At 35.1% G+C, this 22,436-nt stretch overlaps 1 protein-coding gene across 1 annotated transcript in view; it reads right to left on the bottom strand.

The window, feature by feature from the left end:
• LOC141390450 (probable sodium/potassium/calcium exchanger CG1090) overlaps positions 1–14,052 on the bottom strand; it is a 40,654-nt gene extending 26,602 nt beyond the window's left edge. Inside the window, exon 1 of the mRNA XM_073963401.1 lies at positions 12,868–14,052. Coding sequence (XP_073819502.1) covers positions 12,868–12,870 — 3 coding nt within the window. The 5' untranslated portion in view covers positions 12,871–14,052. The remainder of the gene's footprint in view (positions 1–12,867) is intronic.
• Positions 14,053–22,436: the final 8,384 nt, after the last annotated feature.

Raw genomic sequence — 22,436 nt, 5'->3', positions numbered from 1 at the left:
CTATATCTGGTAGATATATTAGGATGTGTAGAGTAAGGACCAAATCGGTCACTCCCTTTAAGAGTTATCGTGCGCACAATTTTTCCGAACATTTTTGAACTTTTGTGGGGGAGGTACCTGAGGGAGTGGACCGATATGACTTATCTTCGAGCTTAAACTATGTTTGGGCACAATATTACGAAGGCCAAATTTTGGACGGAATCGGCATATCCGTTCGAGAATTATCTTGCGCTCCAACCACTACACATGGTGTCATAGGGGTTTTTCAACTTTCAGGCTATTTTCTCAGTAAGTATGGACTTGCCCCTGATGAAACTTGTACCTTCGTATGGGGGACAGTGAATACAAGTGTTACAACAAAAACCAAGGCGATTCTAGAGCAGGTCGTAAACTGAACTTTTCTGAAATTTATGATGGGAGGTACCCGAAGGAGTTTACCAATTGAGTCCATATTGAAACCTCATCTAAGTCTGGTAGAAATTTTACGATGTGCAAAGTATGGATCAAATCGGTTACTCACTGTAAGAGTTAACGTGCGCACAAATTTTTCGAATATTTTCGAACTTTTGTGGGGAATGTACCGGAAGGAGTGGACCGATATAATCCATCTTCGAACTTGAACTAAATTTGGACAAAATATTATATTATTTTGGACCGAATCGGTTGATCCGTTCGAGAGTTATCTTGCGCTCCAGCCACTACACACGGTGTAATAGGGGTTTTTTGTACCTTTCAAGAGTTATCGTGCGCACAAATTTTCCGAAAATTTTCGAACTTTTGTGGGGGAGACACCGGAAGGAGTGGACCGATATAACCCATCTTCGAACTTTAACTAAGTTTGGACAAAATATTGCGAAAGCCAAATTTTGGACCAAATCGGTTCATCCGTTCGAGAGTTATCGTGCGCACCAGCCGGCCAGACAGACAGACAGACGGACGGACTTTGCTAAATCGACTCCAAATTGTCTGAAACACATTTCGTCCAAACATACTTGGGGTCTAAAACCATTATTTCGATGAGGCACATTTTGCACATTTTGACTCGTTAGCATAAATGCTGAGGGTATAATTAAGTTTAAACAAAATATTACGAAGCCAAATTTTGAACCGAATCGGCTGATCCATTCGAGAGATATCGTGCACACCAGCCACTACACATGGTGGTCTCAGGGATATTTTACAGCTTTCGGGTCATTCTCTCAGGAAGTATGAACTTGTAATACAAGTTGTTGCAAAAAAAAAACAAAGTGATTCGAGAGCAGGTCTTAAACTGCACTTTTCCGTAATTTTGTAAGGGAGGTACCCGAATATTCATATTCGATGTATGTCATGGACCAAACCGCATCGGTTACTGCCTTCTAGAGTTATTATGCATCCCATTTTTGTGGAAAGTTTTGTACTTCTGTGGGGGAGGTAACCTTAGAAGTGGACCGGTTGATCAGTTCTAGATTTATCGAACGCTCCAAATGGTGTGAAGCGGATTTCGTCCAAACACACTTGGCGTCTAAAACCATCATTTCTACAAGGCACATTTTGATCGCATGTACAATAGGGCGGCCCAAAACATGACAACGTTTTTTTTAAACGCCTACCCCCTAAATGTTTTCCATTTGATCCAAAAATGTTATGGCGATCGTTTAACCTTAACCCGTGCGACCAAAGGGATCTTTGTTCCCATAGTAATTTGTATGGGACCGAAGGTGTATTTACAAAATTCTCTAAAATTTGCATTTATGGTCCAATCGATTAACATTTTTACCAGTTTATTGTTGTGGCTAAAAAACTAATCTAATCAGCCATTCAGATGGCAGCAAACAAGCTTCTAGTTTGTACTCACCCAAAATTTGTGTTGTAGAAAATAGCAGAAGAGAATGTCATTTTGCGCCATTTTTGTTTGAAGAGAAGTGCAAGTTTTGCTACTTTTGGAAATACGGGAACGGTTTTCTAGCACAGAATTGGAAAAATAGTTCAATTCAGTAATTTATTTTTTTTTAACATTGGAACCCCTGTGCGTATGATGCTTAATAAAATTTTTCTAATTAATAGCAATCATACGAACCGGGGTTCCTATGCTTCAGCCACTATAACTTAATCATTTGTTAAGCGATTTTAAATATATTTGGCTTGTTCGAAAGATAATACTCGATCCTTCTAAAGAAAAAAAATATAGAAATCATTAGTGGAAGAATAAGTTTTTCCCTTTTTTTCTCTACATTCACCGTTATATAATGACATTATGAAGTGACTTAAGAAACCGAAGTTATTTTCGTCTTTCATGGACCCAACAAAACCAGATCGATACATCAGAACACCTGAAAAAATCAGATGTTATCAGTGTTATAGGACCAAATTTAATCTATCCGTTAAATCTTTAGGTTCAATTTTTCTGGTACCGAAGGACCGGAATGTTTCGAATTGTGACGCAAACCAAGTCTTTGATTTTATCTATACAACATATTATATCGGACCAAACCGGACCAAACCGGACCAAATCTTCCAAAATTTGTTTTATATCAGAAGTTGAAGAATTACGTCATTAATAATTAATATATGGTTTTATATATTGACTGAGCATATAACTCGGTAGAAAAACCTCCATTGTTACTATTTTAAATTCACAAAGACATTCGGAATCTATACATCTATTATTCCATTACCATTAAAAGTATGCATTCAATTCAATTTATCAACAGTATGATAAATTTATATTCGAAAAAAATAAAAGATCACCGGCTATTTATACTATATTCTACTGCAACACTATCAGAATACCTTCCAATAAACCGGATATTCAATATATATGATGTATGTATGGCTGGATATGCACGACTACAATCGCATAACCTACTCATAACACAATAAGAAATACAATCGCAGCAAATGCACTTAAGAGCATTTCCTTTTCATCAACCCATTCAGGTTCCGATGCAGTACGAATGTATGTATGTGGATACATGTGTTGGTGTTGTTTTTTATTTTGCACTCGGGAACACTCACACGAACAAAGTGCTCTTCGATGTTATTAAAAATGTTGCTATTGTGAGTAGTGGGCCACTTGGTCAGAGAATGTAAGTGACATCCATTTGTAGGTAGGAAGTGAAAAGAGTGGGACGAAGGATGGTAACGGCGCCACTCTGAGCATAACAGAATGTCGCCAAGTTTTCCCTAAATGTTGTACATCGATGCGTATGTGTGTATGTTTATCAAATGTTGCCACTACCAAAGAGAGATTGTAAACTAAACTTGTCTCATACATTATCGATTTATGATATTCTTTTTTACGTTTTTCCTATGCATCACTCAAAGTCAGACACACACACATAGATTGTTAAACACAAGGCATTTGTTTGTATATTTATTATTTGCGACTATGTCGCCGATTTGAACGCCATGTATGTATGAATGAATGAAAGTGACTGACTTGGATGACTTGGCTGATTGCATGGATGAGAGCACCACCAACGGAAGCAGCACACAGTCTGCACCAAAGTGTTTGAGTGAATGTCTTTCAAGAGATAACACTAATAAAGCTTTTTGTTATTGTTATTACATATTATAATTGTTGTTGTTGTTGTTTTGTACGAACACGCTGGGGGAGAATATTAAATATTTATTTTGGTAATGAAATGTGTAACGCACTGAAGTATACCCAACAAAAAGCTTGTGATACAATATTATTATTACAAAGTAATGACAACAAGCTACCTTTTGACAACTGGTAGGTATATTGAATAAAATGTCTGCAAAAAGATAAACATGTGGGATATTCGCTTACTTTCTAAAGTGGTAAAGTTGTAAACTGCTCTCATTGAAGTAAGGGAACTCTTTTCGAGTAAAATGTGATAAAACTGGAAGATTATGGCACATAAAGGAACGGAGCTAAGGTCTTAAAAATACCGAAAATTGGGAGATACCGTTCTAAGGGGGCAATATTAAAGCGTGGACCCATACCTACATTTCTCTGCAGGAATGTAGTATATCCCCGAGAAAGATTATATACCGAAATTTGCCTATTGCTCTAGGATAATGCGGTTAATCCTCCAAAGAACCGTCCTATGGTGGCTGTATCTAAACTTGGACCGATGCTGACAAATTTCTGATACTAAATGAGACATTTCACCCACTTCCGTAAGATAATGTGGCTAAAACCTTCAAAATACCGAATATCGGTAGGGATCGTTCTATTGGGGCTACATCAAAACTTGGACCTGTACTCACAAATTTCTGATACTAATGAGAGATTTCACCCACTTCCTTAAGACAATGTGGCTAAAACCCTCAAATACCGAATAACGGTTGGGACCGTTCTATTGGGGCTATATCAAAACTTGGACCTGTACTGATACATTTCTAGGCGAAAAAATTGGAGGTCTAATAAAGACGAATTGCCAAATTTCAGCCATTTCGGTTGGATACTGAGATCACAACTTCTAAAATACCGAAAATCGAGGGGTACCCTACTATGGGGGCTATATGAAAATGTGTAGCTATACTGATAATTTTCTTCTGGATTGCCATTTATTTCGGTTTGATAATAGTGCTGAAACCTTCAAAATACCGAAAATCGGGAGGGACCGTTCTATTGGAGCCAATACCGACAAATTTCTGGTGAAAAGTTTAATCCCTCAACGTAGACTAAATACCAACTTTCAACTGTTTCGCTGCGATATTGAGGCCAGAACCTACTAAATACCGAAAATCGGGAGGAACCGTTCTATGGGGGGCTATAACAAAACGTGGACCGATATAGCCCATTTTCAATACCAAACATCCTAGGAGTAATAGAAACTTCTGTACCATAAAGTTCTATCTTAAATATTGCGAGCCGTGTCGTGATTTCAACAGATCAAGATCAAGAAGACCAATGGCGACAAGAGGAGATTTCTCTCTTATTAAAGAATGCAAACTGTTTCTATTTTTAATTCAACGATAAAAGCCTCCCTTTTTACATACGAATGCGGTATCGAACGAATTGGAAAACAATTGCTCTGTTCCAGAATCGACTATTTTTGAATTTTTTGACACATTTTTAAAGAAAGAAATTGTAAAAATTTCAAAAAAAAACACAATATTTTCACAACAAGATAAGACATCAGCTAGTCTTACTAGGCGTTTACACTAGACAATTTGTCTTGAAATACAACCCTGATTTACTAACACATGTATGTATTTGTCGTTTGTCTCCCAGCTGTCATTTTTTCACAGACAGTAGGGGTAACAAATTTTTGACATTTTTTGTAGAAATAAGTGAAATAATAGCTGTGTCTTTTTACGTGATAATTAGTAATTATTATTACTAATGTTACAGATTTTGACAGTTGTATAAAGCAAAAGTCGCTGAAAAAATGTTTCAGCAACATTTAGTAAGTAAAAAGACACACCTAATATGCTTGTCCGTTACTCGGTAATTTGTAATATGCCTGTCTGTGTACTCGATAATTTGTAATAATTATTACAAATGTTTCTAAGGTTGACAGTAGTATAAGGGAGTAAAAGGAGTAAAAGGACGACCTAATAATTGAAGTGTGTTGAAAACAAACGAACACAAACAATAACAAAATAGGAGTGTCTTTTACATACTAAATGTTGCTGAAACATTTTTTCAGCAACTTTTCCTTTATACAACTGTCAAAATCTGCAACATTAGTAATAATTATTACAAATTATCACGTAAAAAGACACAGCTAATATGTGAACGGAAAATAAAAAGAAATCCACGATTTTGATTTATAATTTTACAACTGTTTTCGCAGTTATCGGGACGCCTGTCACACAGGCAACTTTAGGCGTTTTGACAATCAATAAATGAACTCAACTGTCCTGTCATGTGTAACTAGGCGTTTACACCAGACAGTTTGTCTTCAAATACAACTCTAATTTACTAACACATACATACATGTGTCGTTTGTCTCCCAGCTGTCCATCATTTTTTCACAGACAGTAAGGAAGACAAATTTTTGGCATTTTTGTACAAATAAGTGAGATAATAATTGAAATGTGTTGAAAACAAAAGACCATGAACAAAAACAAAATATGTGAACGGAAAACAAAAATATGTCGATGATTTTCATTCAAAATTTTACAACTATTTTTGCAGTTGTCTGGACGCCTACGTCACACAGGCAAGTTGTGGGATTTTGACAATCAATACATGAAGTCAACTGTCCTGTCATTTGTAAACGCAGTGTAAACGCAGAGTTGCTGTGTCACCTTGTTTATTGTCCCCTTACATAAGGTAATTTCATTCAAAGACATAAATACAACAAGATAAGACATTTTGTTTGCTATCATTCTTCAGTGATTGGCTTTTGAATTTAACATAATGTTATATCACGATATGGTGATATAACATTTTTTCTTTTATACATTTTTACGTATTTAACCGAATTTACCGATCCAATTGACATTGAATTATTCTTGAATAGATCCTTGAATTCATAAATTTCGTTTCTGATACCATTACATGAAATGTTCCTCCTTGGTTGCGATTTTGAATTAACTGCAACCTGTTAAGGGTAATGTTTCTATACAAAGTTTCGTAAACATTTTTTGTTGCATGCATTTTGTCATGTCTTAGTTGTATTTATGTCTTTGTTTCATTTGAAATGTTTATCACAAGCTTGCATGAGTTTACTTTATTTCATTATACCACTTATGGTCTGTTCCAAAACTGCAAGAATCTACTAATTTTTACTATTTTTTCCGATAACATAAAGGAAAAAATCTTATGGTAGTAAAGGATAGTAGGTTCTTACAGGTTCTGGAACAGAGCATTAATATGCTGTTTATATTAGAGCTTTTTGCAGGGTTAACCTACTTTATAAGGATTTGTTTGAAATATAAGCAATGGAATTGACATTTAAAACCCAGTCGGTTTGTTATATATAAACGGGGTATAATTTACTTTAAAAATACAAATTAAAGTTCGTTTGTCATATCTCATAAATATGCCAAAATGATGACTAAGATAAACAGTTTCTTCTTCAAAAACTTTTAAGTTTTCAGATAAACTTCGAAAACTATGTGATTTTTGGTAACAACTTCAAAGAGTTTTTTTGTTGACCTTATTGACAGGATATTAAGGCTAACAAATGCCACACACTGTCTATAAACATACATACATATGTCTACGCATGTGTTATTGCTTTTGTTGTTTTGCTATAATGGCATAATTTTACATGCTACCCCAATAAATATAATGACATGGCAGTATGTGATGACGACAGCTTTATTCGTAAGTTTTTTTGGTAGTTTTTCTTTTTAACGAGCATTTAGGAGTTACATTTCAACTATGGGTCTTACACACATATTTATGTATTTTAATTTTAGAAATTAGATTTAAATGAGAGTTTTCGAAAAATTTAAACTGTTTATGCTTATAATATTTATTTGCTATGTAATCCTGATAAGATAATATTTTCTTTGCTAAACAACGGCATACAGAAAACATCTGAAGATTGTCAGTGCATATCACTCATTTACTCAAAGAGTGACATAACTCACAAATTGTTGTCTAAATTTGCAACAACAATGAACTGGTAAAACTTTTTCATCGACTGGAATATAATTGTGGCCAGCAGAGCGATTTCCTTAAATTTAGCCCTTGCCGTCGTACAAAAAAGTACTATGGAAATATAGATCGGTCAGGGGGCACGATTATCTTCCACCGATCATCATCATTTTTTTAGAAATCCTTTTTAGTCACAATAATGAACTGATTAATTCTTTCAAATATTTTTTTTGGGTCATGCATAAATGGGTATATGTGTTTTTTATTCAATAAGTTACTAATGCAGCATTGCATTAACGGTTCATGCTGTCGCTATGATACAGTATTTGACATGGAATACAGAATTCTCTTTGTTTGTGTTTAGAATAGAAACTGTGTATTGATAACATCGTCACTTAAATAACAGGCGTTTTTGATTCCGAAAGTATTCATGGGATTTGTGTTAAGGTCATGGTCATTCACAAAAGCGATGAAATAATTCTTATCACTAAAATACTTTTTTTTTAAAAAAGCTTGAAAAGCAAACAGTCATATTCAAACAATTTTTTTCAGGTCTAAAGGCCTGGATACATAAGCTGCCTCGCCTGCTTACCTTGCTTGCTTCTGATAAAAGGCCTTTAAGGCCTGGGTACATAAGCTACCTCGCCTGGTTGCCTTGCTTTCCTGCTTAATTTATGACATAATAAAAATAAAAGAATAAAGAAGGCCGAGCAAATTTCGGACTGGATTACCCTTTTCTTTTTTTATTCTTTTATCAGAAGCAAGCAAGGTAAGCTGGCGAGGCAGCTTGTGTACCCAGGCCTTTACAAAGACATAACCTAATTTCACATTGGGCGAATATTTGCCAAAAATTTTCAAATATTTTTGTGTCACAATGTGACCACCAAGTATTAGTCAAAGGCAAACAAGGAAACAGCTGATGTAAGGAAACAAATAAATGCCGTCAAACATTTGACTAATGCGCATTTGCAATGAGCGTAATGTGAAGAAAAAATCAACTCAGTATGAAATTCACACTTGTTTGATCAAATATGGGAAAACAAATTTTGGTCAAATATTTGTTTTTATCGACGATTGTCAATATGAACATTACATTTATCGGCAAAAAATCAATTGAATATTAATCAGATTTTTGATTTTTTTATCAAATGGTTAACATTTTTTTTCTGTGTAATACCAAATTTCAGCCTTTTTAGTGGGCTATCATTTACTCAAAGAGTGACACATCTCAAAAAATCTATAATAATTATAATAATTGTTCCACAAACATCCCAGATTGGACAAGGGAGACTTCTCTCATATCAATGAGTGCACCCCGATTCATATTAGCTATATGGGTCCTACTTTTTATTGCCGAGTCCGAACGCCGCACAGTGTTGCCGCTTCCATACAAAAGTGGACAAAAATAGAAGAAGTTGACCAAGGTTGATGCATTTTTGCACAAGTACTTATAAGGGCATAGGAATGAAAATTTTCAACTTTGGTCCATATCGGTTCAGATTTGGATATAGCCCCCATATATATCTTTCCCCGATTTTGCTATAACTCGGTCAATTTTGATCAAATAGCCTTCAAATTTAATATGTGATATTTTCTTAGGCTCCTGAGTAGTTCCACCGATTTTCATAAAAATCGGTACAGTTTTGCATATAGCTCCCATATATATCTTTCCCCGATTTTGCTTTAAATCGCTCAATTTTTGATGAATATCCTTCAAATTTAACATGGAATGTTTCCTCAGGCCACTGTTCAGTTTTACCGATTTTGATTTGAATTTGCAAAAATCGGTACAGATTTGGATATAGCCTCCATATATCTTTCACAGATTTTGCTATAAATCGCTAAATTTTTGGAAATAGCCTTCAAATTTAACACGGGATGTTTTCTTAAGCCCTTTTTAAGTTTCACCGATTTTGACAATAATCGGGTTAGATTTGGATATAGCTCTCATATATATTTTCGCCCGATTTTATGTATTCGATGCACTAATGTATGTGAGATATTGATTTAATTAGGGAAAATATGACGTAATTATCCGTAATTGAGTGACATCGGGCGAAATTATATATGGAAGCCATATTCAAACCTGAACCGATATGGACCAAAGTGGATATTTTTCATTCCTGTAACCTCATAAGTACTTGTGCAGGTCAACGGTAAAACTGAACAGGGGCCTGAGGAACCTCCCATGTTAAATTTGAAGGATATTCATCAATAATTGAGCTAATTATAGCAAAATCGGGGAAAGATATACATATATGAGGGCTATATCCAAATCTGAACCGATTTTTACGAAAATCGGTGAACCTATTTAGGGACCTAAGAAAATATCACATATCAAATTTGAAGGCTATTCGATTAAAATTGACGGAGTTATAGCAAAATCGGGGAAATATATATATGGGGGCTATATCCAAATCTGAACCGATTTTTGTGAAAACGGTATGACAAATTTAATTATACCCTCCATATGATGGTGAGAGGAATGGACCGATATGCTATATCTTCGATATAGCCGATATAGCCCATTTTCAATACCAAACATCGTAGGAGAAATATGAACTTCTATACCAAATTACTTCTATACCTATCTTAAATATTCCGACAGGCAGACGCGTGGACATCGACTTAGAATTCTATGTTGATCAAGAATATACAGTGTCTCACAAATGTCTTCGTACTCCTGGTAATAACATATTTATTATTTTATTTACTACACGGTGACACAAAATGGAACTCAAAGTCTGGGGGTGGAAAATTTCTTTTGAATATAAAAGCCCTTGATGAGTATACTAAGAACCCAAAAGGGAATTTTCGCCATAGGTCAAGTTTCTGAGATATCGCGCGATGAAGTTTATGATTTTTTCCCTATAATACTTGGGAAAATAGCTCCATATCTCTGTTTAGCGTTGTTGTAGCTTCATTTTGAGGTGACATGTCTTCAGTCAAATCGATTGGCGAATCTTTTTGTAGAACATTTCATTTATCTAAGTCAATGCCCTTGATGTCCTTTTCGTCCTTTATTTCTTGAACCGTAGTGAAAGTACCACAAAATGAGATTTTTCAGCATCCAAATATTCTACAAAAATGTTGCTCAGAAGATTTTAGGTACGGTTCTCTTTGACAACTAATCGATTTTGTCCCGTTTTCATTGTCCTTTTTGACATTTAATCGGTTTTGGTTCAGAAATAAACTATGTTTTGTTTTTCTGTATATTCGTCACTGGGTATTTATTGGTATGTACACATAACCATTGGTTATTGCTTATGTAGACATCTGGGGTGCTTCTGAAATATTTACCACAAATTGGTATTGTAATGATGAACACGTTAATAACAAATTTTCTTGGAGGATAGATCCGGTTATATCAATTTTCGAACCGGATATTCCGGCATTAAAACCGATTTTTGAACCGGTTTGAAGTAACGGATTAAACTTATATGTATACCGTTTAAAAGCTTATAGAGTTGTCAATCAAATTTAATTAATTCGCTTCTGAAAACTTCTGAAAAATTCTAGAACAAAAAACCGTTTTCTTAAACCGTTTTTAAGGAAAAATGTCGCCAATCGATTTGACTGAATTCGCCAATCGATTTGACTGAAGATATGTCACCTCAAAATGAAGCTACAACAACGCCAAACAGAGATATGGAACTATTTTGCCAAGTATTATAGGAGAAAAATCAAAAACTTCATCGCGCGATATCTCAGAAATTTGACCTATGGCGAAAATTTCCTTTTGGGTTCTTAGTATACCCATCAAGGGCTTTCATCTCCAAAAGAAATTTTCCACCCCCCAAAAATGCTGCTGCACAGTGTTATTTATGGACTGGACATGCAGAGTGCAAGGTGGCCGTGCTTACCACTGCACGACGGTGGCAACATAAACGCGGACGGACGGTTGTTGTGGTAGGAAGGTGAATATTTTTGTACGTCACGACTTAAATTAGGTATAGCTGTTAACCTGTGCCACAAGAGAGATAATAATTTGTATGGGGCCAATGGTGCATTTTCACGAAAATTCTCTAAAATCCGCAATTATGGTATAGTCGATGAAAAATATTACCAGTTCATTGTTGTGTCTGAAAAACGAATCCTACAAAAATTTTAGAAAATTGAATCGGATTTTGAAATAGTTCCAATATGCATATTTGGCCGAATTTGGGCATTTTGGGCCCTATTTAGCAAGATCGAAATGCGATCCGATTTTTAAAATTTTAATTATGTATATAAAAAACTTGTATGGAAGGAAAAGGTAAAAATATTTTGTTTTGCGTTCCTTTACGTAACAAAATCCTTTGTTAAAAACATTAATTTCTCATTATTCTGACAATAAATTCTATTTATAATTAAAATTCTCTTCAACTAATTCATTGATGACACTTTGAATTCACCACAAAAATAAAACAAACAAAAAACTCGGAAAAGTTCAAAACAAAAAAATAACCCGACAACTTGACACACTGACTTAGAAAAAAAGGAACAACTGACTGCCAAGGCATACCAACAACAACAACAAAGCCAAGTGGTGAATGTTTTCCTTTACTCCAAGCAGAGTTTGGTGGTCTGCTGTATCCTTAAATCGCACCCCAGACCCCCTCCATGCAAACGGTGACATAAATGGTGAGTTACATCACGAGATGGGCCAAAACAAATTGTTTGGTGGTTACGTTTCATGGAACACAAAATTTTCCTGCGAAAAAAAAAAACAAAAATACAATGCAAAGAATGGATGGACGGACGGATGAGCAACGAACATTTAGTCAGACGCAGCCATCAAATCCTTTTGTTTATCATTTCTACGTCTCTATGTTTTGTTTGTTTTTTGTTGCTAATTTCCCTGCACAATTGCCTTTTATTGGGGAAATGTGCAATTGTCGTTCCTTTTGTTGTATTTATTGTCATTGTTGCCATTTTATAAATTGTAGGTGAATTACGCTTTTTTGTGCGAAATTGTACAACGAAAATGCCATGCGAGGAAAAAAAAGTGAAAAGCTACCTAGACGCTTGTCCCTTAAGAGCTTGGCGTAGAAAATGAAATGAAAGAAATCACACACAGAGGAACTTAAACGTTGGGAATTGGTTGGCAGATAGTGGGTGGATGGGTGAACGTGTCGGTGGCACACGAAATGTCAGAGCACCAAGGTGCAAAACAGGGAAATGAGATGGAAATGGAAATCGTATACACCACTACCAACCACCCACCCACCATCACCTCCGAGATGCACAAAGGAAATTACAAAACAATTGAATTGTCGTCAGTTGGTTGAATGGTTGGCTGGCTGGATTGTTTAGTTTGTTGGCCTTCCGAGTGCCAGTAATTAATATTCTCAGGGTAATTGTGAACAATAATTTACCATATTTATGTCCTTTGGAAAATCCTAGAGAAATTCAATTAATTGACGTTGATGGAGCTGCTGTCGTTGGTTGCTGTTGTTTTATCCTTGCCGCTGGATGGAGGTCGGTCGAACACAAACACTAGGCACAGCGAGTTTCACACGTAATTCCCGAGACTAACTGACGGACTCTGGCAGTTTTCTTCTTTTTGTTTCTGTTTTGTTTGGAAAAGTAGATACAGACGAAAAAATCGTAACCGTTCTTCTTTTGTTTTTTTTCTCTTTGGCTAACTGTAGCAGATTTGGGTTAGTTTGTTATGTTGGTTTTATGGACACTTGGATTCATTTACTTTGGGCTGCTGCTCTTCTTTGCTCTTCTTCCTCAAAATAACATTTTTACACTTTTTTCCCGTTGCTTTTGCTGCTGCTTCGGCTATTACAACATTTTTCACATTTCTTTTCGTTTCACTTTTTTGCTTGGCATTTCACTTTGGCTTTTGATTTATTTCAATTTTTTCTCATATTTTCACGTATCTTTTTTCGAATAATTTGAGGGATTTTTTGCTTTTGTTTTGTGGGACTCGAGAGCTCTTGAAGGATAATTTGAAGATTTCCTTGATTTGTTTGGTTGGTTGGTTGCCGTTTTAATTGCACATCCTTTGATTCCGTGCGATTCACTCACGATTTTGCTTTGAATTGCGGTGTTCGCGTTCCCTTGCGTATGTGTGTGTTTGTGTCGGAAGACTTTTGCTCTTAACGCATATTTTCGTTTATTAGTCGTTTTTCGTCGTCATCATCATCGTTAGTCACAGTCAAAGTCAGCGGCGCCGTTGACTTGACGCTGGCGTCAATGTCGTCGTCGTTTGTCGTCTTCAAGTCTACGAGGTCTATGTTTTAGTCTATTTTGTGTAATTTTTCCATCAAAGGATACTTTTCTTTTTAGTCCCCCTCCTTCTTTTCTCCGTGTAATTTTTTTTGTTTTGCTCCTTTAAATGTTGGTTTACTGTAACTTTGTATTTTGATTTGTAGGGTGAGTTCACATGTATTTGTCGTCGTGCATTTGTGTGGCTGCTTATCAGTGTATGTGTTTGTGTGGCTGTGTGTGATTTCAATCCTTAGTGTCACTTTTTGCGTTACGTTTCGATGCGTCACAACAATCACTTGCGAACTCTCTGAACACTGCGAACTAACTGAACTGTTGCCACTGTTGGCTGAAGTTAACATTTTGGCCAACGAGAGCCAAACGCATGAGAAAAGCTTAATCAGCTGCCACCACACATCATCGTCGGCATTTAACATCGTGTTGGTTGTCGCGTATTTATAAGCCTGTTGTTTGAAAATACCGTTATGTGCGATATGGGTTTATATCACACCACCACTGTTACCACTGTTATAGTAGCAATTTTATGTGGTATGGTAACCTCGTGTTGAGTTGGATGACAGGAAAGAGTATTACAATTAGTCGGTGTCATCCTTAAGTGTTCCACGTGTAATTTCGAGTTATATATTTATCGACGCAAAGATTGTAATTTATTTCCGATATTGAATGAATTCAATGATTTACAAATTTTAAAATACATTTCAAAAATCAGTATCATATACATATATATCTGAATAATCAATTGATTTTCATTATTTGTTTTACAAAATAACGCCATGTGCTTGGTTGCCGTTCTGATTTTTGGAAATGCAAATTTTATACAAACAACATAAAAAATATTTTTAGAAGAAACAGTTTCTAAAGTAAAATATGTTTCTCGAATCAATTTTTTCTTCTGAAGAAGAAACATTTGCGAAAAGCTTTTTGACAGCAAACTTAATAATCATATGCTCGACTTTGTATAGACCTTTGTTACGTTGTTTTAATTTAAAAATTTTGAAACATATTTTCTTCATATTTAGAGGACTTCTTGCAACACAACTTTTACGGTCCGAAATCAGTTCTGTGTTACCAGATTAAATTAGCCGTGATAGTTATTTTTTCGATTTAGAATGTTGTCACTTTCTCCGTGTTATAGCACGCTTACATATAACCGTATTTAATAAACCCACTGGCTTTAAAATTTAATTTTCACTGCGTATGCGCCAAATAAATCCTTATATAACCCAGCAAAAAGCTATAATAAAACATACAAAAAAGTTTCCAATTACCCTTTCCAACAAATAAATATTAGTTTACAATTTTGAAGAAATATTTCATAATAAAGAGGTGAATATAAATAGGAATGAATTAGTTTTTTACTATGCTTAACATCTAATATTTTTACGAAAGCAGAACAAAAAGTGTTACACCCATAGCTAACACAAGACGCGATGTACAAAAATGTGAAGGAGGAAGGTGAATTCCTATCACAACACCTCTCTCTGTATTACCAAATACGTATAGATGGGATTCTACCCGGTATTTACCAAAAACTTGGGTAAATACCTGGTAAATTTCCGATAAATACCATTTTCGGGTGTTTATTTGGGTATTTAAAAATTTATTTTGAAATGAAAATTTTGTTTTTCTGTCAGACAGAAAATCAGATATATGGACAAAATAAGAATATGGGTCCCGCATTTACGTTTTTCCGCAAGAAGGACTTCAACAAACCGTTCTAAAAGCCCTCATATGTCAAAAATTACGCTGTAACTATATATGAGAGATTTACCAAAATATGGACCAAAATTGGTAAAATATTAACTAGTCACATTTCCAAAAATGGTAGTTTTATTCATAGCCAGTTAAAATTGGTTAAAATACTGCGTTTTCGCGTCCAATTTGATGATTTTAGTTTCTGTAGTTTTTACCCACATATTGGGTAAATACCTGGGTATATACCCATTTGTACCCAATTTAACCATTTTAATGGGTATTTGCCATTCGGGTATTTACCCATTTCCCATCTCTACAAATACGATGTGACCGAAAACCCGTTCAAAACAATTTAAATTTACTCATTAGTATAGGGTTCCTTTTTAAATGAAACTCAATGCTTTTGTCTAGGGTTAATTAATATAATTTTTAGTTCAAGTTTATTAAAATGAAATTGTAATTAAAACAAAGGAAAGTTAAAATAAAACAAACATATGAATAATGATCGTCGTTAATCGTCGTTTCTGCGAGCCGTCTTGAGAACGTCTTTATTTGTTCGCGTCGTAAATGCAACTCATTTTGATAATTGTAGCGGGACATCATCATAGCTAAACATCATTGCTCTCGCTCTAAACTTCACTCAAACTTCTGTTCCCACAACTCGGCCATCCTGCGAAAGTAATTCATCAACGTCTTCTTCTTCTCCTACAGGCCAAGGCTTCATAAACTCTGCGCAAGTTGTTGTCTCCGCATTTCATGACATCATAGGTATCATTAGGCTTGATTTTCGTGATACGATATGGACCCAAATACTTCGGTTTTAATTTAAGACCTCCTCCAAGCTGAGTTCTTTTAATCGCCACTAAGTCACCAATCTTGTATTTTGTAGCAGCTTTACGTCGAAGATTATAAGTTTTCTTATTTTCAGCTTGCACTTCCAATATTTGTTGTTTTGCTTTTTGTCGTAATTCATTTCGTTCTTCGTCGTATGCCATCATAAATTCTTCTTCGATTAGCTCCTTAATTTTGACGTCTTCTTTTGTTCTCATCTTCGCGGCAACCAACAGCTCAAATGGAGTGCTTTTAATGATACGGTGATAAGTTGAGTTTATTATTCGTTGTACGTCTCCAACATACTTGTACCACTTCGTAGGATCTGAAATACTAAGTTTAGATAAAACAGAAATAATTACAGAATTAAGTCGTTCAATTTGTCCATTTGCTCTAGGAAGACCTGTTGTAATTTTCATGTGATTAATATTCTCGGATTCACAATAGTTCCTAAAGTCTTCGCTGGTGAAAGCTGAACCACGGTCTGATATTATATTGATTGGGTTTCCAAACGTTAAACTTTGTAGTTGCAATTTAGATATAACTTCTCGTGCTGATGTTGTTTTAGTAGGATAGAGCCAGCAAAATTTAGTGAATGCGTCGATTACAGCAAAAATATGGTTATACATTTTACTCGTTGACTCTAACGGCCCTAAATGGTCGATGTGATACGTATGCAATGGTATCTCTCCTTTTGGTATTGTGTGTAATTCTCCTTCTTGTTTACCTTTCTTTCTATTCGTTATTATACAAGGAATACAGTTTGATATTTGTTTTTTAATCTTTTCTTCCAACTTCGGAATGAAATAATCTTTTGACAATAGTTCTTTTGTTTTCTTTTCAGAAAAATGACCTCTTTCGTGAGCTTTTCTAATTATTTCATTTTGCATTCCTTTTGGTACACACAGCAATTCCAAATTTGTATAAAACACCACTTTTCATGAAATATCCATCGTAATCCATCTGATCGTTGAGAATGTGCCGTATTGCTTTCAGGTCGTCATCGTGTTGTTGTAGTTGTTTTATTCTCGCCGTCAAACTATCTTCGCCAATAAACATCACAGGGTGTCGGCTTAAGGCATCAACGTGTCGCATCTGATTATCAGGGCGATGTTCCACATAAAAATCATACTCTTGCAGCAACATTATCCATCGGGCTACTCTTGTTGGTATGTCTTTCTTCTCAATTGTTTTAGTGAACGCGTTACAGTCCGTAACTAACTTCAATCCAATTAGATAAACACGAAATTTTCTTAACGCCTCCACGATTGCCAAAACTTCTAGTTCGTAGCTCGAATATATATTTTCTCTCTTGCTCAGTAGTCTTCCGACTCATAAAATAAACTGGGTGCAATAAACCATCATCAGGAGACTTCTGTAGCAACACTGCTCCATAACCATCAATCGATGCATCCGTGTGAAGTTCCGTCTCGTATTTTTGATTGAATATGTTCAGAACTGGTTGACTCGCCATCATTTCTTTTAATTTGTTAAAAGATTTCATTTGTTCTGGACCAAAATAAAAATACATTTTACTTGATTTTAAATCAGATATCGGTTTTGATATTAATGAGAATTGTGGAATAAATTTCCTAAAATACCCCGCAAGTCCCAAAAAACTTTCAACTTCTTTCAAATTCTTGGGTGCTGGATACTTGATCATGGCTTCAGTTTTTTCTGGTGACGGGTAAATCTTCTTATCCTCAATTACATGACCAAGAAATTGTATACGCTTCTTTAGAAAATAACATTTCTTCAAATTAATCTCAAGTCCATATTCTTTGCATGTTGTCAAAACTCGTTCAAGATTTCTTACCGCATCTTTCTCGTCGCTTGCTGGGATAATAATATCGTCGACGTAGGGTAAGGCAATACCTTCTCTGTTCAAATTTCTAAAAATCGCGTTAACATGTCGCTGGAACACTGCTGGTGAATTTGTAAGTCCAAATGGTACCTTCTTAAACTGGTATTGACCATTGTGTGTTACAAAGGATGTGTACTTACGGCTTTCCTCATTTACAGGCACGTGAAAGAAACCATTTCGCAGATCAATTGTGCTAAAAACCGTCGCATCTTGTAACCGATCCAGCTGATCTTCAATTAAGGGTATTTATTTTTCTGTAATCTATACACAGCCTATGTGTTCCATCACGTTTCTTCGTTAAAACTACTGGACTGCAAAACTCAGAATTTGAAACTTCTATTATATCTTCTGCCATCCACTTATCTATCTGGTCATCGACAATATATCTCTCAGTTACAGGAAGTCGCCGTGGGTTGCAAAATATTGGATCTTCCTGACTTAATGTTATTCTCATTTCCACACTCGTTCATCATATCCAAAACTTTTTCTTTAGCGTCATCACTTGCCGTTTCTCCAATATCAATATCCGTGTCATTTGCGCCGTTCCAAATATCCAAAGCCATCGTCCTGTTAACATTTTCGCATTCATCGTCTTTCACTTTTCTAAACTGTATTCTTTCCGGTGTTATGTTCACTTCAGCGTAAGAGCAAAATTCCTTTCCAATAATTACGTCGACATCTATACACGTAGCTGGTACAACTTGAAAACATAACCTGTATTTCTCACCATCAATTTCAACCTCATGCTCAAACGATCCCATTGGCTTTATTTTATTGTTTCCAAATCCGACAAGATAAAAGTTTGTTTTTGTTAGTTCAGGCTTATTCAGGACCTTGTAGACATTTTCAGTTACAATGTTGAACTTACTTCCAGTATCGAATAAAGCAAACCAATTCTCCTCTTTGAACTTTACGTTTATCATCATATCTTTGTCTGAATTTATTCGTCGAACCTTTTCGTTTTGTTTTGATGGACAATCTTTCGAAATATGGCCATAGTTGTTACAATTGAAACATTTCAAACCTTTTCCAGCATTTGGACATTTTTTGGAAGTGTGGCCCTTACCCAATGATTACACATGCAAGTAACTTACAGACAGTTGTGTATACATATTATAGTCGAAACTTCAATTTTTTCGAACTGACACTTGCATGTGTAGACGTTCGGAAAAAAAATGAAGTTACTTTCAAAGCACTTACATTGATTACTGACAAGAAAATTTTGTCGGCAGTGAGGTTGTTAGTTGGTGTGGCAATGAATATGTGTGAGTGTATTTGTGTTTTTCGAACTGCCACTTGCATGTGCAAAAAATATTCTTGAATGCTCTCATTTTTTAACATTTTTCTTTCCATGAGCATTTTATGTAGTTGGCAACTATTTACCACAGTATCAAACTCGTCCAACAAAGCCCTTTTTAATTGATTGTATGACGTAATACCCCTTTCACTCGATATGAACAATTTCGCTAAACCCTTCAGTGACCGTTTTGCAAAAATAAACATTTGGAACTGATCCCAACACATTACTCTGGCATTGTCCTCAAATTCATACAACCAAGAGCGGATTGACAAGTTTTTGCTTCCATCGAAATTTCTTATTGTGTCCTCTATGTCTCTGAAATTCATCGCAAATTTTGGTACATGGAGTGACTGGTTATATTGCTCAGCAGTCGCAATATTCTCTTTATTATTCTCTTAGTCCTCGCTATGCACTTTATTCGTTGATTGTTGTTTTAAAATATGTTGTCTCCCTTCTTTGTTGCCATTAGAAAAGTTGTTGTTCTCCATACGGACTCTGCTTTGCAAATTTTGACTAACGGTGGTTACATCATTATCATCTATTTTTCTCGGTACCATGGTTAAATCATTGTCATTTGTCGATCCCGGTTCATCATCATTCATTAGACTCTCTGCGTCATCTACTTCATTCTCTGCTTCGTCATCATCTGCTTGACTCTCAACGTCGACGTCGTTTGTTAACAGCATACCCTTCTTCAAATTTGAGAATATGTGAGCACATAAATCCTCAACGTCGTAACTCAAACATATATGAACTTTTGTGGGGGAGGTACCGGAAGGAGTGGACCGATGTAGCTCATCTTCGAACTTAGACTAAGTTTGGGCAAAATATTACGAAAGCCAAAATTTGAACCGAATCGGTTCATCCGTTCGAGAGTTATCGTGCGCTCCAGCCAGCAGGACAGACAGACAGACGGACATGGCTAGATCGACTCCAAATTGTCTGAAACACATTTCGTCCAAACATACTTGGGGTCTAAAACCATTATTTCGATGAGGCACATTTTCATCGTATCAAAGTGTATATACCCTCCTTAGCCTAAAGGCTGAGGGTATAAAAATGAATTAAAATTAATGGTTTTCTATTTTAATGCAATAAATTACTTAAGGCATACGGGGGAATAAATTATTTATAAAAAGAGAATACATACATAATAGGATGCATTCCAGTATATGAATTCCATTATATATTACTAAAGAACTATAAAAGAATATACCCATTGATTACACGATGCTTTCTATGGATACTATAAAGGAATATATTATTTTCCTAGGACATGCACCGTGTTACGAATAATGTATTCGGTAATCAATAAAACATAGTGGCTCTGTATTACCCGTTCGATTCCCATCGATTACATTTTCCCACTGGGATAATAAATTGCAAATTGAGACCAAATCGGCTGTTGACAAGTTCTGTTTGATGTACTTCACTTTCTCTTCATACTCAGCACTGTCCTCTGCATACTCAAACCCTTCAAAATTGCGTAATCGTTTTCTGTTTGATCGATCTCCTTCTTCGCCAAAGATAAATTTATACAGTGCCGTTGTTATTGTTCTTTTGGACGTAGATAAATTGTTGCGTATGACGTCATAATCTCCGAGAGTCGGCATTGTTGTAATTCGCTTCAAACTTTTTACAAATGCGTTTTTTCTAACTCAAGGTTAAATTAGTTTCAAGGTTAAATCAAAGTTAAGAGGTTTTTTATTGTTTCATACATAGAATTTTATTTCGAACCGAACCGAGCCGTACCGTCGTTTAAAACATTTGTACAAACATTAATATTGTTTGAACGTATTGATTTTTTTACAAGACATAAAACATAAATGTGTTTTCTTCAAACATGTAACCTCTTCTCCAGAATATTGTTTAAAATAATCTGTGGAGATTTAAATACATCAGGTTTCATGTATTTAATGATTGTTCACAATTACACGACTTAATCGAATGGTTTAAATAACCTCAAATGTTTTTTACACGTTTGTTACACAATTTACACGTTACGTAACACTACAGAAATTGAGTTGGCATATGTAATTAATATTTCTTTCTCGCGGTTGAGTTCTCAAATTTATTTCTTTTCATATCGGCGTCTTCAAATTTATTTGTTTTTCCTTATCGCGGTTGAGTCCCCAAATTTATAGGGTTCCTTTTTAAATGAAACTCAATGCTTTTGTCTAGGGTTAATTAATATAATTTTTAGTTCAAGTTTATTAAAATGAAATTGTAATTAAAACAAAGGAAAGTTAAAATAAAAGAAACATATGAATAATGATCGTCGTTAATCGTCGTTTCTGCGAGCCGTCTTGAGAACGTCTTTATTTGTTCGCGTCGTAAATGCAACTCATTTTGATAATTGTAGCGGGACATCATCATAGCTAAACATCATTGCTCTCGCTCTAAACTTCACTCAAACTTCTGTTCCCACATTAGTAGAAACAAATAATTTTCCTTTACAACAAATTCGTATCGTGTTTTGTTTAACATTTGTTTTTAAAATACAACACACAAACAGACAAAACATGTTGAATATCAAAATTTTTATGTCCTACCCTCGACGTATGTATCAAAGACATAAATACAACTAAGACTAGACAAAATGCATGCAACAAAAAATTTTTACAAAACATTATCCTTAACATGTTGCAGTTAATTCGAAATCGCAACCAAGGAGGAACATTTCATGTAATGGTATCAGAAACAAAATTTATGAATTCAAGGATCTATTCAAGAATAATTCAATGTCAATTGGATCGGTAAATTCGGTTAAATACGTAAAAATGTATAAAAGAAAAAAAATGTTATATCACCATATCGTAATATTACATTATGTTAAATTCAAAAGCCATTCACTGAAGAATGATAGCAAAAAAATGTCTTATCTTTTTGTATTTATGTCTTTGTATGTATTTTGGTATATTCATAAGAATACATTTGTTCTATTTTTTGTGCTGAAATATGATTTGGGTGTACGTGCGTTATTAGTTATGGACATACATTTTAACTTCCGGATGATG

The sequence above is a fragment of the Musca autumnalis genome, unplaced genomic scaffold (assembly GCF_047663935.1).
Source record: "Musca autumnalis isolate F117 unplaced genomic scaffold, ASM4766393v1 scaffold_1, whole genome shotgun sequence".
NCBI classification, from domain to species: Eukaryota; Metazoa; Arthropoda; class Insecta; order Diptera; family Muscidae; genus Musca; species Musca autumnalis.
The sequence above is the reverse complement of the archived record's forward strand: the minus strand, read 5'-3'. Positions and strand labels throughout refer to the sequence as shown.